The 27,973-nt window shown below is 34.4% G+C and overlaps 1 protein-coding gene across 1 annotated transcript in view; it reads right to left on the bottom strand.

Moving 5' to 3' along the window:
• Positions 1-27,973, bottom strand: part of LOC117316441 (solute carrier organic anion transporter family member 4A1-like) — an 88,277-nt gene that overhangs the window by 40,331 nt on the left and 19,973 nt on the right. Inside the window, exon 2 of the mRNA XM_033871025.1 lies at positions 15,380-15,830. Coding sequence (XP_033726916.1) covers positions 15,380-15,830 — 451 coding nt within the window. The remainder of the gene's footprint in view (positions 1-15,379; positions 15,831-27,973) is intronic.

Here is a 27,973-nt window from a genome sequence, read left to right as displayed (position 1 = left end):
TCTTATATAGATCACCCTTAACAGTACCTCTTATATAGATCACCCTTAACAACACCTCTTATATAGATCACCCTTAACAGTACCTCTTATATAGATCACCCTTAACAACACCTCTTATATAGATCACCCTTAACAACACCTCTTATATAGATCACCCTTAACAGTACCTCTTATATAGATCACCCTTAACAACACCTCTTATATAGATCACCCTTAACAACACCTCTTATATAGATCACCCTTAACAGTACCTCTTATATAGATCACCCTTAACAACACCTCTTATATAGATCACCCTTAACAACACCTCTTATATAGATCACCCTCAACATCACCTCTTATATAGATCACCCTTAACAACACCTCCTATATAGATCACCCTTAACAACACCTCTCTCTTATATAGATCACCCTTAACAACACCTCTTATATAGATCACCCTTAACAACACCTCTCTCTTATATAGATCACCCTTAACAACACCTCTTATATAGATCACCCTTAACAACACCTCTTATATAGATCACCCTTAACAACACCTCTTATATAGATCACCCTTAACAACACCTCTTATATAGATCACCCTTAACAACACCTCTTATATAGATCACCCTTAACAACACCTCTTATATAGATCACCCTTAACAGCACCTCTTATATAGATCACCCTTAACAACACCTCTTATATAGATCACCCTTAACAGTACCTCTTATATAGATCACCCTTAACAACACCTCTTATATAGATCACCCTTAACAACACCTCTTATATAGATCACCCTTAACAGCACCTCTTATATAGATCACCCTTAACAACACCTCTTATATAGATCACCCTTAACAACACCTCTTATATAGATCACCCTTAACATCACCTCTTATATAGATCACCCTTAACAACACCTCTTATATAGATCACCCTTAACAACACCTCTTATATAGATCACCCTTAACAACACCTCTTATATAGATCACCCTTAACATCACCTCTTATATAGATCACCCTTAACAGTACCTCTTATATAGATCACCCTTAACAGCACCACTTATATAGATCACCCTTAACAGTACCTCTTATATAGATCACCCTTAACAGTACCTCTTATATAGATCACCCTTAACAACACCTCTTATATAGATCACCCTTAACATCACCTCTTATATAGATCACCCTTAACAGTACCTCTTATATAGATCACCCTTAACAACACCTCTTATATAGATCACCCTTAACAGCACCTCTTATATAGATCACCCTTAACAACACCTCTTATATAGATCACCCTTAACAACACCTCTTATATAGATCACCCTTAACAACACCTCTTATATAGATCACCCTTAACAGCACCTCTTATATAGATCACCCTTAACAACACCTCTTATATAGATCACCCTTAACAGCACCTCTTATATAGATCACCCTTAACCGCATTCAAAAGAAATGTTGACAGACGGTTTGTCTGTCAGCAGTACTCAACAGAACTATGGATAATTGGTGTGTACAGTTTGTGTCGACAGTATTCAATATAACTATGGATAATTGGTGTGTACAGTTTGTATGTCGGCAGTATTCAACAGAACTATGGATAATTGGTGTGTACAGTTTGTCTGTCGGCAGTATTCAACAGAACTATGGATAATTGGTGTGTACAGTCTGTTTGTCGGCAGTATTCAACATAACTATGGATAATTGGTGTTTACAGTTGGTCTGTCTGTCGGCAGTATTCAACAGAACTATGGATAATTGGTGTGTACAGTCTGTTTGTCGGCAGTATTCAACCGAACTATGGATAATTGGTGTGTACAGTCTGTCTGTCGGCAGTATTCAACAGAACTATGGATAATTGATATGTACAGTTTGTCTGTCGGCAGTATAAAACAGAACTGTGGATAATTGGTGTGTACAGTTTGTTTGTCAGCAGTATTCAACAGAACTATGGATAATTGGTGTGTACAGTTTGTCTGTCGGCAGTATTCAACAGAACTGTGGATAATTGGTGTGTACAGTTTGTCTGTCTGTCGGCAGTATTCAACAGAACTATGGATAATTGGTGTGTACAGTTTGTCTGTCTGTCGGCAGTATTCAACAGAACTATGGATAATTGGTGTGTACATTTTGTCTGTCGGCAGTATTCAACAGAACTGGATAATTGGTGTGTACAGTTTGTTTGTCAGCAGTATTCAACAGAACTATGGATAATTGGTGTGTACAGTTTGTCTGTCGGCAGTATTCAACAGAACTGTGGATAATTGGTGTGTACAGTTTGTCAGTCGGCAGTATTCAACAGAACTATGGATAATTGGCGTGTACAGTTTGTCTGTCTGTCGGCAGTATTCAACAGAACTATGGATAATTGGTGTGTACAGTTTGTCTGTCTGTCGGCAGTATTCAACAGAACTATGGATAATTGGTGTGTACAGTTTGTATGTCGGCAGTATTCAACAGAACTATGGATAATTGGTGTGTACAGTTTGTATGTCGGCAGTATTCAACAGAACTGTGGATAATTGGTGTGTACAGTTTGTATGTCGGCAGTATTCAACAGAACTATGGATAATTGGTGTGTACAGTTTGTATGTCGGCAGTATTCAACAGAACTGTGGATAATTGGTGTGTACAGTTTGTATGTCGGCAGTATTCAACAGAACTGTGGATAATTGGTGTGTACAGTTTGTATGTCGGCAGTATTCAACAGAACTGTGGATAATTGGTGTGTACAGTTTGTATGTCGGCAGTATTCAACAGAACTATGGATAATTGGTGTGTACAGTTTGTCTGTCTGTCGGCAGTATTCAACAGAACTGTTGATAATTGGTGTGTACAGTTTGTCTGTCGGCAATATTCAACAGAACTGTGGATAATTGGTGTGTACAGTTTGTCTGTCGGCAGTATTCAACAGAACTGTGGATAATTGGTGTGTACAGTTTGTCTGTCGGCAGTATTCAACAGAACTATGGATAATTGGTGTGTAAAGTCTGTATGTCGGCAGTATTCAACAGAACTGTTGATAATTGATATGTACAGTCTGTCTGTCGGCAGTATTCAACAGAACTGTTGATAATTGGTGTGTACAGTTTGTCTGTCGGCAGTATACAACAGAACTATGGATAATTGGTGTGTACAGTTTGTCTGTCTGTCGGCAGTATTCAACAGAACTGTGGATAATTGGTGTATACAGTTTGTCTGTCGGCATTATTCAACAGAACTATGGATAATTGGTGTGTACAGTTTGTCTGTCGGCAGTATTCAACAGAACTGTGGATAATTGGTGTGTACAGTTTGTCTGTCGGCAGTATTCAACAGAACTATGGATAATTGGTGTGAACAGTCTGTATGTCGGCAGTATTCAACAGAACTATGGATAATTGGTGTGAACAGTCTGTATGTCGGCAGTATTCAACAGAACTGTGGATAATTGGTGTGTCCAGTTTGTCTGCGGCAGTATTCAACAGAACTATGGATAATTGGTATGTACAGTTTGTCTGTCTGTCGGCAGTATTCAACAGAACTATGGATAATTGGTGTGTACAGTTTGTCTGTCTGTCAGCATCGGACATAGAAATCGTGATATACTGGACGCCTTACTGTTGATGGGGGAGAAGGAAATTTACCATAAAACGATCATTCACACACATATTCACAAATATTTGATAATACAGTGCGACGAATGATTTGGAAACAATATATATATGTCAGTATAAGGTACATATCTGTACATGTCAGTATAAGGTACATATCTGTACATGTCAGTGTAAGGTACATATCTGTACATGTCAGTATAAGGTACATCTCTAAATACATGTCAGTATAAGGTACATATATATACCTGTCAGTATAAGGTACATCTCTATACATGTCAGTATAAGGTACATATATATACATGTCAGTATAAGGTACATATCTGTACATGTCAGTATAAGGTATATATATATATACATGTCAGTGTATAAGGTACATATCTATACATGTCAGTATAAGGTTCATATCTGTACCTGTCAGTATAAGGTACATATCTATACATGTCAGTATAAGGTACATATCTGTACATGTCAGTATAAGGTACATATCTGTACATGTCAGTATAAGGTACATATCTGTACATGTCAGTATAAGGTACATATCTATACATGTCAGTATAAGGTACATATATGTACATGTCGGTATAAGATATATATATATATACATGTCAGTATAAGGTACATATCTGTACATGTCAGTATAAGGTACATATCTGTAAATGTCAGTATAAGGTACATATCTATACATGTCAGTATATGGTACATATCTATACATGTCAGTATAAGGTACATATCTATACATGTCAGTATAAGGTACATATCTGTACCTGTCAGTATAAGGTACATATCTATACATGTCAGTATAAGGTAAATATCTGTACATGTCAGTATAAGGTACATATCTGTACATGTCGGTATAAGGTACATATCTGTACATGTCAGTATAAGGTACATATCTATACATGTCAGTATAAGGTAAATATCTGTACATGTCGGTATAAGGTACATATCTGTACATGTCAGTATAAGGTACATATCTATACATGTCAGTATAAGGTACATATCTATACATGTCAGTATAAGGTACATATCTATACATGTCAGTATAAGGTACATATCTATACATGTCAGTATAAGGTACATATCTATACATGTCAGTATAAGGTACATATCTGTACCTGTCAGTATAAGGTACATATCTATACATGTCAGTATAAGGTACATATCTATACATGTCAGTATAAGGTACATATCTATAAATGTCAGTATAAGGTACATATCTATACATGTCAGCATAAGGTACATATCTATACATGTCAGTATAATGTACATATCTATACATGTCGGTATAAGATACATCTCTATACATGTCAGTATAAGGTACATATCTGTACATGTCAGTATAAGGTACATATCTATACATGTCAGTATAAGGTACATATCTATAAATGTCAGTATAAGGTACATATCTATACATGTCAGCATAAGGTACATATCTATACATGTCAGTATAATGTACATATCTATACATGTCGGTATAAGATACATCTCTATACATGTCAGTATAAGGTACATATCTGTACATGTCAGTATAAGGTACATATCTATACATGTCAGTATAAGGTACATATCTGTACATGTCAGTATAAGGTACATATCTGTAAATGTCAGTATAAGGTACATATCTATACATGTCAGTATATGGTACATATCTATACATGTCAGTATAAGGTATATATCTATACATGTCAGTATAAGGTACATATATGTACATGTCGGTATAAGGTACATATCTGTACATGTCAGTATAAGGTACATATCTATACATGTCAGTATAAGGTACATATCTGTACATGTCAGTATAAGGTACATATCTGTAAATGTCAGTATAAGGTACATATCTATACATGTCAGTATATGGTACATATCTATACATGTCAGTATAAGGTATATATCCATACATGTCAGTATAAGGTACATATATATACATGTCAGTATAAGGTACATATCTATACATGTCAGTATAAGGTATATATCCATACATGTCAGTATAAGGTACATATATATACATGTCAGTATAAGGTATATATCTGTACCTGTCAGTATAAGGTATATATCTATACATGTCAGTATAAGGTACATATCTGTACATGTCAGTATAAGGTACATATCTGTACATGTCAGTATAAGGTACATATCTATACATGTCAGTATAAGGTATATATCTATAAATATCAGTATAAGGTACATATCTGTACCTGTCAGTATAAGGTACATACAAAATGCATGTGTTGACTTAAGTGTCAGCAGTTTTGTGGGATTATCATGTGACGAAAAAATACAAATAGATTAGTTAGGAGTGATGTCTGTTTTTGCCATCGCTGTTGTTAAGGATACAGTTTGTATGTCGTGAACAAGATGTTGGCACCAGTCCAACTCCAATGTAATTTTATCGTGTCATATTTTAAAAGGAAAATGTCACGCCCTATTCTAAATGTAAAATATGTAAAGGATCGCGGCAGTGTCAAAATATATTCGTGGATTATTTAAAACGACTTATAATCGTTATCTTATTACGCCATTTTTTCTACAAACTGTAGTTCACTTTAATTTTGTGACGTCACAATTTGTAATTACATCGCATACGTACATTATTGCTATAATAATTATTAATGTTACTTAGGTAAAAAGACACATATCAAATACTTCATAACAGTCAGATTACATAAAGTTAGTAATGTAATATAGTTCATGAATATTTAAATTTAAATCACTACTTCCGCTAGGTATCGAATCCGGGACCTCTGATTTTCAAGTCTTACGCCAAACCGCTAGAGATAAAAGATCTCTCTAGCCGGGCGGTATATTGTGGTTAGTATTTCCCAGGGATACATACTCCCCATCAACGAAAGAAATCGTCCGGAGTTTCCAGGGTTTACACCGATGATTTTACAGGTAGCGCTTGGCTAAATTAACCCCCACGTTGGACGCCAATATAACACAGAGACTAATTAAGTAAATTTAAATCACCTTTCCCACTAGGGACCGACCCAGGGACCACTGGCTTAGCTTGGTAAGATCTCTCTAGCCACGCTGTATAGTGTTTACCATGGTTACAGTAACATCATTACACACTGATAAAACACATACAATTTTGCGCATTTAAGAAGTTTGATATGACAGAAGGTAAAAATAACACAGGGTAGTTGGTGAATGTTTCATTTAGTATGATGACCGTAAAAAAAATCTCATATTTACCTTGGATAATCAATGGAAGTTACAGATCACTTATTTACAATGGAGTCATTTGGAGAAATACTAGCAACCGGGCAGGATTGGCAGATTGGATATAAGAGTAATTACAATAACTGAAATGGAACACGACAATGGTAATTGGTTATTGTTAAAAGACAAAACGATTCTCATGTTCCTTTTGAGTTATTTATAGTAAATGATTTTTGACAGGAAATTAATTTGTTTTGATACACTTGATGGAGCTGTAGGTGAAAAATTGTAGTCACTTACACCACTATAGTAAATCGGGGATGACTCAGCCTCTTTAATTGTACTATGCACTATAAAATTATACTTACACCATGAGTGATCTCGTAAAATAAGTTTTATTACCCCAAGGAGACGTTATTTGTCATACAGGAGTGCGAGTTTCTGGTTAGTTTACATTGTGTTTTATACTCTCCCCAAATATTAACTCATCTAATTGAACACCGATATATTTTACTGGGGATTTTGACTCGATTTTTAGTTCATTGTAATTTACGTCAAAGCTTCTTTTGGGTCCATTATTTTTTTTTTATACTTTTAGTTTTACACATATGAATGAAAAGTTTGATGTCAATAAGCTAATTTCAACAGGATTCAAGAGTTTTGGTGAGTTTATCTGAATTACTTTCGGATCCCTCTGCATCAAAACTAATTTGCATGTCATTAAACTTTATATTTACATGCTGTGTTGCATTTGTCTATATGTCGTTAGTAAACCAAATTGTATTCATGAGACTGTATACTACAATTTACAGTGATTCGGTCAGTGTAGGAATACAGCTCCAAGTGTTGTAGGTTAAACAATGGCCGCCAGTTACTTTCGGCCTAGAGAGCTTTGGAATGCTAGCACTTATTTACAGAAGCCACAACGAAAAATAAAGCAACATCACAAGTTATGAGAGTATCATTTTATAATTAGAAAAATGTAGTCAATACGAAATTACTATAAGTGCCATTCTTGATCTATACGAAATATGATCAAATTGTCAATGTCGTCACACTCACAGGGGCTCGTTCCGAATTTTCAGAAATGCAAGATACGACAACAATAAAAGTAATGTATTTAATCTATAAAATCAATCTTGTATAAATATCGGGAGTATCGACATGGTTTCCGGTTGTGTGTGTGTAGGCCTACTGGATTTTAGTTTTGTGGTTATTAACTGATGTCAAAGGCCTACCTTACAAAATCGAGCCCCTGTGAAGTTGAAAATCGTCTGCTAAGTTAGCCTAGCGACACTGAGTTGACCGGTTAGACTGGAATCTGTTTCGAACGAAATATCCTTGGAATCGTTTTCCCCTACTGTCAAGACGACTTTCATTTAGAATCTAAACGCTGGTATTCTTCTTAAAATAACGTAAATCCAGTCGATAGAAACACAAGTGTTTCCGAGGAATCGAGTCTGTCCTGGGCAATGCCCGTTCAAAGCCGCATCACTTCTAAATGTTAACTTTATATCATTGCGCAGAAAAAAACCGGTTTCGATTTTGAACAATCAGAAATTATGCAATTGTGAACAATTTGACGATACCTACAAGCGTATATGAAATAAAAAATAAAGCCAAATTTGTACAAAAACGATCTTATGTGCTTGCTATTAATAACGTCATCAGGGACTATATTATTCCTTCTGGAAATTCGGCTGTTCCGGTATTTGAACTTGATGACGTCAGTGATAGGGTAAGCGGCAAATTTAAACGCGTCATAACCTACAGTAAATAAAAAATCTTTATGAATGTAAATATAAGCAATGAACTGTTACCAAATGGTAGCATACAGTCGACTGTATACTACCATTTGGTAACAGTTCAATGCTTAAGGATTTAGACCCTGTTATTTTGCCATATTGGCCATAGATTGAAATTTAAAGTCATATGTCGTTTAATAGCAGGGTATTTGTAAAAAAAATGTGCTCAAATTTTAAGTACACATGAATGTACACTAGAATATATAGAAAACAATAAAAACAACTACACATTTAATTACTGAAAAGGTATTTCAACAGTACGTAGGAGAGGCAAAATCGACAAATTTTATTGCAAGTCTCTGGAATTGCCATTAGTAATGTGTATATTTTTAATACTATAAAATGATGAACATTGTCATCAAAAATCGCAAAGGAGGCTTAAATTCGGAAAAGTGTGTCGTTTTGTTTGTTATCAATGGAGTTTCAATTTTAACATGTGTAGTTGATGGGCGCCGCCATATTGGTTCCAAATAATAATCACGAATCGTTGAAGAAATTAGCATTTTTAAGACAGGAATAAACACATCTTACAGCTAGAAAGGCTTGATTGTACATATGTAAGATTGTTTTCATACCACATCATAGATCGAAGGCTGTATCCTACAGCGTTATGTAGTAAAATACATTTTATCCGGAACATTCAAGTTGTCAATTCACGTCTTGGAAGTAGCCGGTCTTTTTCGCTGCGTTCCAAAATTAATACGCTTTGTTGTATGAGATTTTGTAATGCGCATTCATTTAAATTGATAACCCTCATCTAAAGAAAGCATTGTATATTGAACCAATAGTAGGAAAATACAACCAGAAACAGAAATATAAATTGAAAGACCGAGGAACTATTTTGTGCGGAACTACTTCCGGAAGTTCGGCCTGGTGTTGTTCGGATCGATGTAGCGAAGCTGATGCTGGGTCCAGTGGAGATCGGTGCATGTTGTTTGGTAAGTTTTTCATGTAATTCACACTTCACCATTGATTACATTTGTTACATGTTGTTTTTTCCGAAATCGGGTAAGCATAGATTATGTAAAATTGTGTTTAATTGATGCATTTGACATCTGTCAAAATACATAAACATCCGGTATACAGGAAAGTCTTTGAAAGCACATGGTATGGAGTGTTATACGGGAAATAGCTACACGGAGTTTGCTTTTATAATGTTCATTTTTGCGCTGTAAAATAACATTCAAAACACCATGACAATAAGAAAACGACCTAGTAGTCGTTTTGGTCTTCCTGGAGGGAAATATGGTAAGGCCAGGCTTAAAAATAAGGGCAGACCGGGTTTTGTCTACAAATGCAATGTTGTAAGAAATAGGACAAGGTACATGTATCAAGGTGGAAACAAGCGGATATGGAAAATCACTCTACGGCGATACAGGAAATATAACAACACACACCTGTCTAATTACAAGATAACCAGCAATAATGGATTGAAGATGACAATTGAGAAGGAGAAAGATCCGCAAAGAACAACAGGTTATCGTCTCATAAACTTGAGTCTATTTCAGAAATACATTTCTGACTTGACATTACATATGTGTACTTGTGATAAGGCATGCGAGATGGCAAAAGTTGGTGCAAGTCCCATGAAACTTGCTACAGAAGTAACAAATTATGGGATGGCTTGTATTTTAAGAGCACTGTTTGAAGGATGTGGACTCCAATTTGATCTTAGTACAAGTGAACGGGTGAAAGTTGGTGACTCAAGTCACTATGATGTGAACATTAGGGCTGTGTGGGGTAGCATGGCTACAGGAAATGGGCCGTCCCATCTAAATGAGATACTAGCTACAATAAATGCTCCAGGCATAAAGAAAGACACTTTTAGTGCAATAGAGAGAGACATTAGTAGTTGGTGGAAGGAAGCCCTGCAGGAAGAAATAAAATTAGCAGGGGAGGAAGAGAGGCGACTAGCTATTGAGTCAAATAGCTTCCATGAAGGAGTACCAGCAATCACAGTTGTAGTGGATGGAGGTTGGAGCAAGAGCTCTCATAAGCATATATACATACAATGCCATGGGTGGAGTGGCCATTATCGTGGGTCAAAAGACTGGCAAATTACTGCACATAGGCATTCGTAACAAGCATTGCTACATTTGCACTAGAGCAAAAAACACAAAGTGTACAGTGCCAGACCATGAATAAATTCCCATTTTATATAGAATATATTTCACGAGTATGGCAGATTTTATAAATATTTTACACTCGTGCTACGCACTCGTGAAAAAAAGAAAATCTGTCATACTCATAAAATTGATTTCATACTAAATGGGAAACCATTAAATATCCTATATTTATTATATTATCTTAAATGTGTCTTTTGTTTTATCTAGTTATGAGGTACCTATTCCAACCACAGTAGTTAACATCCACAAGTGCTCACCTTCCAGACATAGTCACCATATGCTCTCCATCCACAAGTGCTCACCTTCGACAAGTATTTCATGCTATCATCTAAGTAACTTTCATCTAATTAAAATTTCAGGTATGCATCTGTTTATGTCTGATATTATCTGTATATCTGTGTTTATTACAAATTAAGAGGGAAAAGATTGAAACTGTAATTTCCTTGCTCTCTGTCCACAAGTCCTCACCTTCCACTGGTATTCCATGAAGTGGTAAGAAAAACTTCATACCTTTTTGAAACGTTCCAGGTATACAACTGTTTTAGATTTGTTTGTATACAAGTGTTTATTACAAATTCAAGTCAATAAGTATTTCTTGAAAGAATCACAATGAAATATACTGTATGTATTGTCATTTTGTTGTCATCTTCACAATGCATTTTATTGTAAATAAATTAAAGTGGTTTTTTTTTTCATTTCCAGACCTCATTAATGAACAGCATATATTGAGAAGTGAATTTCTGGTATACCTGATCATTGCAATGGTTTCGGTTTTGCTTGTCTTCGAGGTAATTATTGACATATTTTGGAGTATTTTTACCATTCCATTACAACATGTAACATAAAGAAATAAAGGTCTATCACTGTTAAGGTAAATTTTGCAGTGACATCAAATGTATAAAATAATTGTTGAACATTAATGTTAACCATTTAATGAATATTTTACATACCCATTACATCAACCTTATCGGCTATTGTATAGATATTCCATAAGTTTAAACAGAAGGAATCATTACAATTTGGTGTTTGTTTTAATGACTTGTAGGTGAAATCGGACATATTTGTGGGTAGCAGCAGCAAGCATCATAGATTGGTGGTGGAAAAAAGATGTTCTGTGTTTTTTCCTGAGTCTTACGTGGCTCCATGTTGAATCTAGTCAGTTTGAATGCAGACAGTACTAATACATTAAAAACTGTAGACAGAGACGAATTGTGCTGTGTGATGAAACCACTTGAAGAAGAAAATGAAGAAGTTAAAATTGAAATTAGTAGTAGAATTAATGGCTGGATTTCTTTGGATGAATTACAGAATGTAATGCATTTACTTCATTACAAATGAAACATTATTTCTTTTAATTTTAATTACAACTTGCAACCTACCGGGATTTAGAAGGCAGGCTCAATAATGTGGCCAGTAGCATACAAAATTAATTTTTCAAAAAATATCTCTATTTAACATGTGCAAACAATTATTATGCAAATGAATCTATAATCTTTATATCATTTTGTATTAAGATTATTAGGAAATCATGAAACTGGCTTGGAAGTAATATTCCACTGTTATGTAATGTATTTAGTTTGGCCACAAGGGAAATAACTCTTACAATAATCTGTCAGGTATTGGCTTCCATACTAATGGGAAAAGTAGTTCCAACTGAAGAAGAAAATGGCTTCCTTTTCAACATAAACACCAAAGTTTATCTTGCTTTTTATGTATTATTAATTTGAATATTTGCAATTATTGGTGTGGTATGTTGTAGTACATATCTGTCTCCTACTCTCTGGGTGATTTGTATTCAAATTGAATACCTCTTAATACCAGAGGACTTGCACAAAGTCAGGGTTTATATTACATGTTGTATCTTATATGTTAAGCATTTTTATTTCATTTTAAGTATATCTAGCATAAAGATGAATCCTTGCTTGTCATTTTGGTATATGATAGTCCAATATTTTTCTCCAGTTTCATATTTTTATGCAAGATCAATATTTCACTTTTAAACAGGGTCTAAATCCTTAAATATATATATTTTCAAAATAAAACGGGACCCGTTACTCCACCTTGTGACTCAACAAGTTATGTACGTGTCCGAATGCTACATCGCTTTTATGAATAACTTACTTTCTATCGGATAAATAGCATTTCAAACAGGGAATTAACTCGACACCCATAATAACTTGTCACAGCGGGGTTTTCGGCAAAGCCATATATAGATCGGGTTGCAAGATGTACGTCATACAGTACCGAAGAAATGCAGTACTTTTTTATGATTGGTCAGAACTTGTTTGTTTCCAGTTATGCGGTCAGACCGGTTCAACCAAGCCGTTGGATGAATAGAATATTCTGAAGCCAGATTGGAATTCGTATAACAACCGTTTAAATGTTTAAAAAAGTTGTTTACAAACAGCTTTATACTGTAATTTAGAAAAAGTATGCTGACCGGACGGTAGTTTTCTGCTCTCAGTCCGCTGTTCTTCTTGAAAGGAGTTTTAAGCTCAGAAACTTTTACTCATCTGGGACCTTTCCCTAAGATATAAGAATTTAACGTATTTGGAACCTGATAAACAAGTGCTGCATCTCAGCAGACTGCGATTCGTTAAGGATTTTTTTTACCAAAGAAGTTTTTTCCCCATTTGGCTTCAACTATCATAATGAATACTTTTCTATCGTGATTTTTGGTTGATATTATTTTTGCATAATGTTTATCAAGACGTAAGTGACATGTATACGAGAGGGTCTTCCCAGAACACCAACTCTGGATATGAATCAGATATAGTTTTCTAAATTCAAAGCACTATCATATACCTAGATTATTTCAATAGTAATAATGAAATGGCAATATTTCATAAAAAAAATATGTACAAGAGATCTCAGAGGGATCTTGGCGCCCACCATAAAATGATACATATCAGTCAAATGAAAGACCGATCTTTTCTCTCCTTTTACCTTCTTTCAAAATATTTAATACATTTATAAAACACAATATAGCAGGAGCAACCTGCAATTGTCAAAATCAAAGATGGCTGCCTGTCAGAAATGTTGTTTTCTGATCAGTCCAAAAATGCAATATGCATAACTAGAGACCATAAGGAACTTACATATGAAATTTGAGAAAGATCCCTTTAGTCCTTTCTGAGAAATAGAGATAACAAGAATTGTTTACGACGGACGGACGGACCACGGACCACGGACGCAGGGCGATTTGAATAGCGCACCATGTGATGATGGTGGGTTAAGAATCAAATTTTCAAAGCACTGTCTAACTACATATTTTACTATTAATAATGACATTAACGGATTGAAAGATATAGATAAAAAAAATAGATAAAATTATAAATTGTTTTCTAAATTTAAAGCACTAATTATAGATATTACTATTAAAAATGTCAACATCTGTTGACGATGAACTTAACATTGACCTGTGCGTTCGCCATTCCGTGTATGTTAATCAAAAATTATTACTAATAACTAAACCTGTAGCAGATACACACAAGAATATTATAATTGTTCTACAAGATCTGATCTATAAAGTAATTATATAATAAGCCTAAAGAAATATGAAAAAAACAATATATGTATAGCTATTCGAATAAAACATGTACTAATTAAACATGAAACAGATACAACTGTAACAGTAAGTACATACATTCATGTATGTACATGTGTGCCAAGATGTTGATAGTTCAATTTATTCTACATGGCCAACTTCGACATTTTTGAAGGAAAATTGCCAGAGAAGAGTGAAAATGGAGAGAGCCTTTTTTCTCCTTTTTATAATGATATAGATAACAAGTGCAATCAATGATTGCGAAAGCTCACCGGCGGCAGCAATCACACTATGCATTCATTTCTTATGTATGTATAAGCGTGTCATTTTGAAATTGTATGTCACATAATATCGCTCCTAAACCTCTAATGGATGTATAAACCAAATAAGAAGGGTGTGGACTTACAAGCTTTTCAAAACTAACCCCCAAAATCTTTAAAATGGGTTTTTGTGTCAAAAAAAATAAGTCCACTAAATGGTAAAATGCAAAAAAAAACAAAAAAAAATCACAATTTTTTTCGACATGATTTTGCCATAACATCACTCTTTGGTCTCTAATGAATGTATAAACGAAATTAGAAGGTGATAGGTGTATACTTTTGGACTCCCCCCCCCCCCCCCCCCCCCTAAACTTTAAAGTGAGTTTTGGTGCCAAAAAAGTTCAGTCCACAAAATGGTAAAATACGAAAAAACCACAATTTTTTTCAGCATGATTTTGCCATAACATCACTCCTAGACCTCTAATGAATGTATAAACCAATTTAGAAGGGCATGAGGTGTATACTTTTGGACTTACAAGCTTTCCAAAAACTTAACCCAAAAACTTTAAAGTTTTGGGGTGGGACGCCGACGCCGACGCCGACGTGGCAGCATTAGCTCTCGGTTACTCGTAACCGGTGAGCTAAAAATGGATCTGATGTAACTACAATGCATCACAAAAAAAATGAATATATCTATAAAAATATAGATAGTATCTATAATCTGTAGCCGAACGTAGTGTTTATACCTCTCACAACATATGATGTCTTCGTGTAAACAATATATAACAAAAACATCTTTTAAAATATGAGTATCATGATAAAAGTTAATATCATTTACCCAGACTTATTATTTGGGAAACATGATGACGAGAGGAATAATAAATATATACTTACCTAGATATGTAGATGATGATTTGACTGGTACACTGTCATCCAGAAATGTTGGCCCTAGAGTAAACAGTGGTGAACCTCCAGCTCCCATGACTAACATGGAAACGTAAAACACATACTTGTAGTACGACAGACTTCCGGTGGAACCACATTCTGTGACTTTCCCACCGGAAGTCGTACAGAGCGTGCTCGAGTCATCTGTGCTCATTTGATAAAGGTCTGTAGTGAAGTGAGGCAGACAGAATAGTATAGTGCCGATACCAATGGTAAACATGCCCACACCAAGGTACCGAGATTTTACGCCCATCCCCCCAAAGTAACTGACGGGCATTAGACATAGGACGGAGGCGATATCGTAAAAACTCGAGATCAGTCCAGACTCTGTACTACTCAGCTGGAAACGTCGCTCCACACTCGAAATGATGACACTCGTGAACCCGCCAACGATCATTCCCTGAAATTACCAGGAAAAATTATAATTAATATATATGTACAAATGTTCGTGAAAATGACAGTTCTGTTAACACTGAATTGTTTGATTGCAAACAAGATGAACAATGAAAAAAAAAAAAAAAAAAAAAATTAAAAGACTGACCAAACGTTACATTTGAATAATCCGTAAGAAATAAATATGTTCTGTTTTAGAGCTGACCGTCAATTGTGAAGTCCTATATATCAGAATAATGTCTATGTTTATATATACATGTACGTGGTTTTATTTGATAAGTCTTTACTTGATGTATATGTTCATGTATTGGACAATGGGGTACTAACGTTAATGATTTGCTTTACATACATATATTTTTCAATATCTTTTACTGTGGGCCATATTGCCTATTATATACACAATCGGAATATACGTGAACAACGGCAATACAAAATACAAAGTGGAGAACGAGTGAAGAATCTGTACATATAGCTTCGAAAATAAATTTGTATGGTATGATTTGGTTCACTGACATAAGTTACACTCAATAACTGTATATACTGTATATAAGTCTATACTTAATATCAATTCATGTACTATTGTTTACATATTAAATGATCTGTATTTTATGAACTGTGATTAAGCACCATTTAATAAGCTGTTTCTGGCAGTTTCATTACTTCACAAAAGAACAGTATAATTATTTGTGTGTGCTTCGCGAATCATAGGTCATTTTAATACCATACAAAAAATAAGTTTGATAGCAGTATTTCTTCAATGTAGACGCCGGCCTAAGAGTTTCGAACTTTTAAGTTGTTTTCTATATCATATTAAAATTCCAAATGATTTTTGAAAGTTGTAGATGGCAGGAGTAGACATCAGATACAGATACAGTCAATTCCATACAGGACTAACGCCAGCCGTACAAAAGTTCGCCTCGCATTCTTAATCGCTATACCACACAATCGCAATAACAGGACATACTCCAATATATTGTGATGCATTGAGCATTTTGGGGAAGGTTTCAGCATACAAACAGATAAAAGTGATACAAAGATAGTTGTATCATTGCTTAAAGTTCAACTCTTTCTTTTCTTAATAATAATAAAACAACAAATAACCAAGAAAAAGAAACAGATATTAGTCCTTTTGTACAAATATTTGACTATGGTCCCTGGTATACCAAAATTGAAAGTGTAAAATTGTATGAAAATTCAAGTTTTTGTGTGAAAATATCCTTAAGTGTTGGTCCTGGTAATAATGGTCAGCCTCAACTGAAATATCAACACCAAACATAGGTAGACTACTACATAACGCGTGAATTGATGTCTATCTTCAGACAGAAAATCCACCAGAATTCAATACTACATGTAGATATCAGATTAGCATGCCTATGAACATTTGCACTAAAACGTTAACAACAAATTTCACATAAAACATCTAAGATCAAAATGTTTAAAGATGTGTCCATCAACTTTTTTTCTTTCTTTTTTTTTCTAGAAATTTTATATTTACAAGATGTGTCCGGACACTGTTATATTGGACAGTTGATATGGACTCAATGTGTCCATAAACCGTTATATTGGTCAGTTGATATGGACAGGATGTGTCCATTCATCGTTGAATATCAGTATTGATTAACGGACAATTGATATGAATTAATCAGGAGATATTTAACAGTCACTAATTATATTACCGTCTCTATGTTTCCACGATTGGCTTCATCAACAGTAGAATATATCGATCACCTATACACTATGACGCGAGATCTCGACAAAACGATACAGCTCTACTCGATTAACCTCGTGGATACCGTATATAGTGTAGCAGGTATACCGTATATAGTGTAGCAGGTATACCGTATATAGTGTAGCAGGTATACCGTATATAGTGTACTGTGTATACCGTATATAGTGTACCAGGTATACCGTATATAGTGTACCGTGTATACCGTATATAGTGTACCAGGTATACCGTATATAGTGTACAGTGTATACCGTATATAGTGTACCGTGTATACCGTATATAGTGTACCAGGTATACCGTATATAGTGTACCAGGTATACCGTATATAATGTACCAGGTATACCGTATATAGTGTACCGTGTATACCGTATATAGTGTACCAGGTATACCGTATATAGTGTACCAGGTAAACCGTATATAGTGTACTGTGTATACCGTATATAGTGTACCAGGTATACCGTTTATAGTGTACCGTGTATACCGTATATAGTGTACCAGGTATACCGTATATAGTGTTCCGTGTATACCGTATACAGTGTACCGTGTATACCGTATATAGTGTACCAGGTATACCGTATATAGTGTACTGTGTATACCGTATATAGTGTACCAGGTATACCGTATATAGTGTACCAGGTATACCGTATATAGTGTACCAGGTATACCGTATATAGTGTACCAGGTATACCGTATATAGTGTACCGTATATACCGTATATAGTGTACCAGGTATACCGTATATAGTGTACCGTGTATACCGTATATAGTGTACCAGGTATACCGTATATAGTGTACCTTGTATACCGTATATAGTGTACCAGGTATACCGTATATAGTGTACCGTGTATACCGTATATAGTGTACCAGGTATACCGTATATAGTGTACCAGGTATACCGTATATAGTGTACCGTGTATACCGTATATAGTGTACCGTGTATACCGTATATAGTGTACCGTGTATACCGTATAAAGTGTACCGTGTATACCGTATATAGTGTACCAGGTATACCGTATATAGTGTACAGTGTATACCGTATATAGTATACCGTATATACCGTATATAGTGTACCAGGTATACCGTATATAGTGTACCGTGTATACAGTATATAGTGTACCAGGTATACCGTATATAGTGTATCGTGTATACCGTATATAGTGTACCATGTATACCGTATATAGTGTACCGTGTATACCGTATATAGTGTACCGTGTATAGGTATACCCTTCACAGAGTTCTACTTAAACACATTTGAGGTCAGTGGTACATACCCATATCATCGTTTATCAGTAGTAAAGCATCTCACACAATCTTTAGCCCAGACGTGATTTTTCATAGTTTATCAATAAGTTCAGCTGATAGGGTATATTCCCATATTTTCACGTGCTAAATTTTGATCCTCAACTAATGTCTGAAACTCAATACCACGCGTTAACTTTGATAAAATAAACCCACGTGTGAGGTAAGAATATAGGTATTTTTCATATTTCTACTTTCAGAAAAAAAAAATCGATAAGGCTACAATATTCAATTTTCATTTGTTAACTTTCGACCCGAACTCGTGCTTCAGGTTGTTTTCGTGTGAACTGTCCCTACGTTATATCTGGTGTACTTCTAACTTTGAACGTAGGCCTTGTCTACTACTAAGATCCGTGAGTTAAAATGTTCACGTATATATGAGTAATTCCCACATGCTCAGAATTCAAAGTCTCGTGATTTGGGCCCTGCCTGACAACACGTGCATTACCCGTTAATTCAGTACGTCAAAAGTATTACGCAGATTTGTAGACAATCAATATCTGTTTCGAATATGATTTTCAAAATATTTTTGTATAGTATTAATAAACTTATGGATGGTCGTATAAACTATTTCATATTTCTACCGTATTGAGTTTCCTAAGGTTTCAAGGCTTTACAAACAGTGACGAGTCCTGACAAAACAGCAGTATGATGATATTTAATGTTTGGCTCTATATACGATATGTACCTCTCAATATGTGTTGTAAGATTCTAGTATTAGGTATATATGTGTTGTAAGATCCTAGTATTAGGTATATATGTGTTGTAAGATCCTAGTATTATGTATATATGTGTTGTAAGATCCTAGTATTATGTATATATGTGTTGTAAGATCCTAGTATTAGGTATATATGTGTTGTAAGATCCTAGTATTAGGTATATATGTGTTGTAAGATCCTAGTATTAGGTATATATGTGTTGTAAGATCCTAGTATTAGGTATATATGTGTTGTAAGATCCTAGTATTATGTATATATGTACAGTGTATGTTGTATCTTTTCTCTACCTCTCAATATGTGTTGTAAGATTCTAGTATTAGGTATATATGTGTTTTAAGATCCTAGTATTAGGTATATATATGTTGTAAGATCCTAGTATTAGGTATATATGTGTTGTAAGATCTTAGTATTATGTATATATGTGTTGTAAGATCCTAGTATTATGTATATATGTGTTGTAAGATCCTAGTATTATGTATATATGTGTTGTAAGATCCTAGTATTATGTATATATGTGTTGTAAGATCCTAGTATTATGTATATATGTGTTGTAAGATCCTAGTATTATGTATATATGTGTTGTAAGATCCTAGTATTATGTATATGTGTTGTAAGATCCTAGTATTATGTATATATGTGTTGTAAGATCCTAGTATTAGGTATATATGTGTTGTAATATCCTAGTATTATGTATATATGTGTTGTAAGATCCTAGTATTATGTATATATGTACAGTGTATGTTGTATCTTTTCTCTACCTCTCAATATGTGTTGTAAGATCCTAGTATTAGGTATATATGTGTTGTAAGATCCTAGTATTATGTATATATGTGTTGTAAGATCCTAGTATTATGTATATATGTGTTGTAAGATCCTAGTATTATGTATATATGTACAGTGTATGCTGTATCTTTTCTCTACCTCTCAATATGTGTTGTAAGATCCTAGTATTATGTATATATATGTTGTAAGATCCTAGTATTAGGTATATATGTGTTGTAAGATCCTAGTATTATGTATATATGTGTTGTAAGATCCTAGTATTAGGTATATATGTGTTGTAAGATCCTAGTATTAGGTATATATGTGTTGTAAGATCCTAGTATTAGGTATATATGTGTTGTAAGATCCTAGTATTAGGTATATATGTGTTGTAAGATCCTAGTATTATGTATATAAGTGTTGTAAGATCCTAGTATTATGTATATATGTACAGTGTATGTTGTATCTTTTCTCTACCTCTCATTATGTGTTGTAAGATCCTAGTATTATGTATATATGTGTGGTAAGATCCTAGTATTATGTATATATGTGTTGTAAGATCCTAGTATTATGTATATATGTGTTGTAAGATCCTAGTATTATGTATATATGTGTTGTAAGATCCTAGTATTATGTATATATGTGTTGTAAGATCCTAGTATTAGGTATATATGTGTTGTAAGATCCTAGTATTAGGTATATATGTGTTGTAAGATCCTAGTATTATGTATATATGTGTTTTAAGATCCTAGTATTAGGTATATATGTACAGTGTATGTTGTATCTTTTCTCTACCTCTCAATATGTGTTGTAAGATCCTAGTATTATGTATATATGTGTTGTAAGATCCTAGTATTATGTATATATGTGTTGTAAGATCCTAGTATTAGGTATACATGTGTTGTAAGATCCTAGTATTAGGTATATATGTGTTGTAAGATCCTAGTATTAGGTATATATGTACAGTGTATGTTGTATCTTTTGTACAGTTCTTCAATAGACTCGTGATTTAGAAATGTCGCGAGGTTTTTGTATTTCAGGTCTCACTAAGTCGAATATTAATATACATTATGTAGCTCGTCCAATACATATATCCAGTGTGTCTTTAGAATTAACACACACGTGAATTTAAAATCCATTTAACCTGATATCAATAATCACCGTAATATATATTCATCCCCTGTATATGAATATATACACAACATAACGACATAACGATATTTATTGTTGTTTATAACCACTATATTTGTGTAACTGTTCCATGTTCTATGTCTATATGTGATCGTTTGTAATTTACTGGTGTCTTGATAAAGGGGCAGATTGACTCCAAAAGTCAACAATTTACTTGTCTGTACTGTCGTTATTACTACTTGACAAATTATATATATAATACTTATACATGTTTATATATCCCGTTATCTCGCAATCAATTGATCCCAGTAATTGGCATCGATAATTACTTATTCCTTAGCAACAAAGTTTGTTTGGTTACACTGAAACAGCATATCTAAAGAACTTCACAGAACTTCATATATATTTTATCGCTTTATATATAGGGACAATAAATAATATATGTTAGGGTATATAAGCGTGGAAGTTCCAGCAGTAGCTCGTGACGCACGGTAACAAAGACCATGTAAACACGAGTTACCACAACAAAACATATGTTTATTGTAAGCGGACACCTCGACGCCGTGTTCTAACACTACATTGGCCGTGTGCTGTAAATGATGTGAAGAGTAGAATGCATCTAATCAATGCTCTTCAACAAAACGAGTCCAATCCAATACAACGCGAGTATACACCCAGGACCCTGAAACAAATTAATGCCGTGACAATAAAAGTGTCGAGTTCATGATTTAGAACGTCTTTTTTCAACACAGACATTCCGTAAATATTTCTAACATTTATATGGTTATTGTATTGATTCTTGGGAGCAGAAATGGCGCGTTATTCTCGCTCTCTCCTGGCAATTCTTCCACAAAATGGCGCATTGTTGCCACTGGGATTTGTTTGCGTTTATTTATGTCCGTTGCATAATTTGTACCATTTTGTATTTCGTGAGCGGTCTAGCTGACATGAAGCAAGTGTGAGAAGTAACATGGTCGACCATTTTGTCTTCACTGCCTTGGAAGCTATATATATATATATAACATAAAAAGCCAAACAGATCTGCTGTCTCCCTTGTACTTTCGTGGCTACATTGTGCCGCTCTTCAGGGAGACAGCAGATCTGTGTTTGACTTTTTATTTTATTATTATTTACCGTCACATGGACACTTTAACTTTATTCTATATATATATTTACTGTACGTAGGCGGTCCAGCTGTCTACGTGTGACTGGAGTCAGAGAGACATATCAATCACCTGTCTACGTGTGACTGGAGTCAGAGAGACATATCAATCACCTTTAAGGAATACCATTTTAATTAGTATGGAATTAATGTGAAGCATTGGTGAATCAGAACAAAACTGTGTTCCTGAATAACAAGAGGCCCATGGGCCTGAACGGTCCTCTGAGTTTTGATATATACTGGCAGATTTTATTCCTGTTAAGATTGAATCTGAGGTTTCGTTGTTCACCCCAGTATACTAAAGGTCCAATATGAGGTCGCTGGGCCTCTTGCTTAGTGAGAGTAAGGTGTTACTTTTTTTTTTTTTAGCATATTTTACCCCTGAAATCTTGAATGAATGCCAAGGTCATTCATTAAAAAAATCCGATAGCATACTCCAGCATGCTAACGGCCCAATATCAGGTCTCTGCTTAGTGAAAAGAAGTCATTAAAAGATTTTAACATATCTGACCCATGTGACCTTGAATGAAGGTCAAGATAATTCATTTGGTCAATCATGATAGCCCTTCACCCCAGCATTAAACAGGACAAATATCAGGTACCACGGGCTCTTGCTTAATGAGAAAATATTATTCAAATATTTCAGCATGTTTGACTCATGTGACTTGATTGAAAGTTGTGGTTATCTATTTAATAATCATCATAGCCCTTCATCACAGCTTTCCATAGGCCCAACACCAGGTCTCTGGACCTCTTGTTAAAAGAGAAAAATTCGTTTATAGATTATAGCATATTGATCTATGTGACCTTGGATGAAGGTCAATGTCATTCATAAGTACAATATTGACAGTCCGTCACCACAGCAAGTTGCAGGTCTCTATGATCTCTTGCTTAATGAGAAAATGTCATTTAATGATTTTAGCATGTTTGACTCTTGTGACTTTGAGTGAAAGTCAAGATAATTCATTCCAACAATCTTGATAGTCCTTTTCACCAGCATGCTCAATATCATGGTCTTTGGGCATACATATAGCTTAATGAGAAGCCGTTTAAAGGTTTTAGCATATTTGTCCCCTGTGACCCTGAATGAAAGTCTAGGTCATTCATTTGAACTATCTTGATAGTCCTTCACCCCAGCATGCTATAGGCTCAGTATCAGATCTCTAGGCCTCCTGCTTATTGAGAAAAAGTCGAAAATGTAAATTGTTTACGAACATACGACGGACGACGATGGACAACAGGTCGAGTAGAATAGGGTCACTTGAGACTTTGTCTCAGGTGACATAATGACATGTATATGTCTTTATTTTGCATTAGGCAATATTGCCTTTGAACAAATACAAAACAATTACAGTCTACGGTGGAAACTTGATGTACAATTGAGTAGCAACATTTTAATAAGTACAATAAGGAACAGTAATCGAAGGGTACTCGAACATTACAAAAAAAATCAGTTAAATAATCTTTCATTTCTTATTTCATTAGCTTTGTAAATATATTTAGCCAAATTCTGAACAATGTTTGTGTCCTCTGACGACATGAGATCAATAAACTTAAATACATTTGGTCTAACATAGTATTTCCTTCTCAAGAACTTTGATCTTATCTCTGTGTATAATGGGCATTCCAAAACAAAGTGATATTCATTTTCAATTATAGTAGTACACACACTACAATATCGATTTTCTGAAGGAATTGGGTTTGGACGATTCCACCTTCCCGCTTCTATGTTTAATGTATGTGGTGATACACGGAACTTTGTTAAAGATTTCTGAAATTTCTTATATTCACAATATCTAAATATTTCTTATAACCGAATTCATGTGAAAAAGTAATATAACATCTAGCTCTTGGTGAATTAACAAGAGCCGTCTGCCAATCCTGGATGAACATGTCCCGAACTATTGTTTGGAATAAATTAAAAAAAAAACACTGACATCTCCAACTCCCTGATCCAGCCAAACATAACCAAAGCCATGAGTACACAACAACACTTTAACTAGTTTTGCCCAATTTGTGGTTCTAGAAGTTTCAGCTTGAGAATATAATCCACTATATATCTCATTTACATTCGTTTGATTGTGAACAATTTTTAACCAATATTTAATATTTTTTTCTCTCTTATATTTACTAAATTTCAGGGGCAAACAACCAAGTTCCCCATCAACAAAAGTACTTTGAGTAGAAGATTTAACTCCTAACAGACGCTTACAAAATTTCCAATGAAGTTCTTCAATAGCATTTGCAGAATGAAAGTCCCAAACCTCACAAACATAATTTAAAACAGGACTAACTAATTAAAGAAATAAATCATACACGTGTTTTGGTGATAACTTAACAAACTTTTGTAAATACTTTTCAAGCTGGAACATAGATTTTGAACCTTGACCTGATAAAGTTAACTGTGCTTCAGAAAATGATCCCCCAGGTGTAAAAACAACCCCCAAAAAGGAAAACTTTTTAACTATCTGCAACACCTTCTCTCCCAGATAAAATCTTAAATTTACTGGGGCCCTTCCACCTTTTCGAAATACCATAACTCTAGATTTCTCCACATTAATTTTCAATTTCCATCGGTTGCAGTAATCATCTAACATGTTCAAACCATTTTGCAAACTCTTACTGGAAGTTGCTAATAGAGTAATATCATCGGCATACAAAAGTATAAATAATTTCAAAACTCCTACTGAAACTCCCTCGTAACCCTTCAAAATAAGTTCTTCCTCAAGGTCATTCACGTACTTTCCCCTTGTTTAACCTCCGTCACACACTGGAAATCTTCAGAAACTTCGTTTCCTATTTTTACTCTAGCTTTAACAGATTTATACATTGATTTTACAATATCCAACATATTGCCTCTGATTCCTAGCTTGATTAGTTTCAACCACAAATTATCTCTTACTACGTAGTCAAACGCTTTAGAAAAAATCTACAAAAGAATAGTATAACATTTTCTTCTTATTGATAAAATATGAAACTAAACCAATAATAAAAATGGTGAAACAGTATTGTATTAAACTGTAGTTATAACAAACCGGTAAAATGGAAACCTGGTTTAGTTAACAAACCGGTAAAACGGTAACCTGGTTTAGTTAACAAACCGGTAAAACAGTGACCTAGTTAGCAAAATCCAAATGCAAAACATGTTGTATAGACTTCTATTTGCCCGGATAGGGCACGCGAGGGACTTGAGGGAGAAAACACGTGTGGTCGTCGGACAGGTGATCCCTACGGACTTAAACGGTGGTTGGAGGATATGTTTTACTTCCGATTTGGGGAATCGAGCCCTAGTCGCTAAGGTGCAAGGCGATTACGTCATACGACCATCCTTCAATTTTAGTTCACAAATTGATTCTTGGAGAATTATCTAATATGATTGACAAAGCCACAAACTACAGCGTGGTGCCTTTGACGATGGCGATACCGCAGGGAAAAGGCAGAAAAATATTAAGGTAAATACATTTTATTATCGACGACAAGATCACAAAGACTAACACATCCCTGGAGATAATAACTTGTGATTTTATAGCAACACCTGTTAATAATCGAACGTCGAGCTACATCCGTCTCTGGGCAATAACCTTACCAACTCGTCTTCACGGAATTAAATGGATGGCCTCCACGAAGATCTAACATCTTCACAACACAATGAGGATGAAAGTCTATGTTTAGTGTAGCATATAACACCATTCTTGACATGACAGGTCGAATAACAAAATTCTACATTTTATTCTAATAAATACATGTATGTTACAAAGACCTAACGAAGTGTTAGGAAATACTAGATCTACACACCGATACACAGTCGACGAACCACACCGATACACAGTCGACGAACCACACCGATACCATCTTTAATTGCATGTACCAACGGATTCGGATCTATCAACAAACATATATAGAGTCATAGTATGCAATACTGTAAAATGTGTATAGTTTGGTTGTGGTAACATATGGTGTATATTGGTTGTAGTTACGTGTCGTGTATATTTTGGTTGTAGTAACATGTTGTGTATATTTTGGTTGTAGTTACATGTTGTGTATATTTTGGTTGTAGTTACATGTTGTGTATATTTTGGTTGTAGTTACATGTTGTGTATATTTTGGTTGTAGTTACATGTTGTGTATATTTTGGTTGTAGTAACATGTGTATATTTTGGTTGTGGTTACATGTTGTGTATATTTTGTTGTAGTTACATGTTGTGTATATTTTGTTGTAGTTACATGTTGTATATTTTGGTTGTAGTTACATGTTGTGTATATTTTGGTTGTAGTTACATGTTGTGTATATTTTGGTTGTAGTTACATTTGTATATTTTGGTTGTAGTTACATTGGTATATTTTGGTTGTAGTTACATTTGTATATTTTGGTTGTAGTTACATTGGTATATTTTGGTTGTAGTTACATTGGTATATTTTGGTTGTGGTTACATGTTGTGTATATTTTGGTTGTAGTTACATTGGTATATTTTGGTTGTAGTTACGTGTTGTGTATATTTTGGTTGTAGTTACATTGGTATATTTTTGTTGTAGTTACATGTTGTGTATATTTTGGTTGTAGTAACATGTCGTGTATATTTTGGTTGTAGTTACATTTGTATATTTTGGTTGTAGTCACATGTGTATATTTTGGTTGTGGTTACATGTTGTGTATATTTTTGTTGTAGTTACATGTTGTGTATATTTTGGTTGTAGTTACATGTTGTGTATATTTTGGTTGTAGTTACATGTTGTGTATATTTTGGTTGTGGTTACATGTTGTGTATATTTTGGTTGTAGTTACATGTCGTGTATATTTTGGTTGTAGTTACATTTGTATATTTTGGTTGTAGTAACATGTTGTGTATATTTTGGTTGTAGTTACATGTTGTGTATATTTTGGTTGTGGTTACATGTTGTGTATATTTTGGTTGTAGTTACATGTTGTGTATATTTTGGTTGTAGTAACATGTGTATATTTTGGTTGTAGTTACATGTTGTGTATATTTTGGTTGTAGTAACATGTGTATATTTTGGTTGTAGTTACGTGTTGTGTATATTTTGGTTGTAGTTACATGTGTATATTTTGGTTGTAGTCACATGTGTATATTTTGGTTGTGGTTACATGTTGTGTATATTTTGGTTGTAGTTACATGTTGTGTATATTTTGGTTGTAGTTACATGTTGTGTATATTTTGGTTGTAGTTACATGTTGTGTATATTTTGGTTGTGGTTACATGTTGTGTATATTTTGGTTGTAGTTACATGTCGTGTATATTTTGGTTGTAGTTACATTTGTATATTTTGGTTGTAGTAACATGTTGTGTATATTTTGGTTGTAGTTACATGTTGTGTATATTTTGGTTGTGGTTA

The sequence above is a fragment of the Pecten maximus genome, chromosome 18 (genome assembly GCF_902652985.1).
Source record: "Pecten maximus chromosome 18, xPecMax1.1, whole genome shotgun sequence".
NCBI lineage: Eukaryota > Metazoa > Mollusca > Bivalvia > Pectinida > Pectinidae > Pecten > Pecten maximus.
The sequence above is the reverse complement of the archived record's forward strand: the minus strand, read 5'-3'. Positions and strand labels throughout refer to the sequence as shown.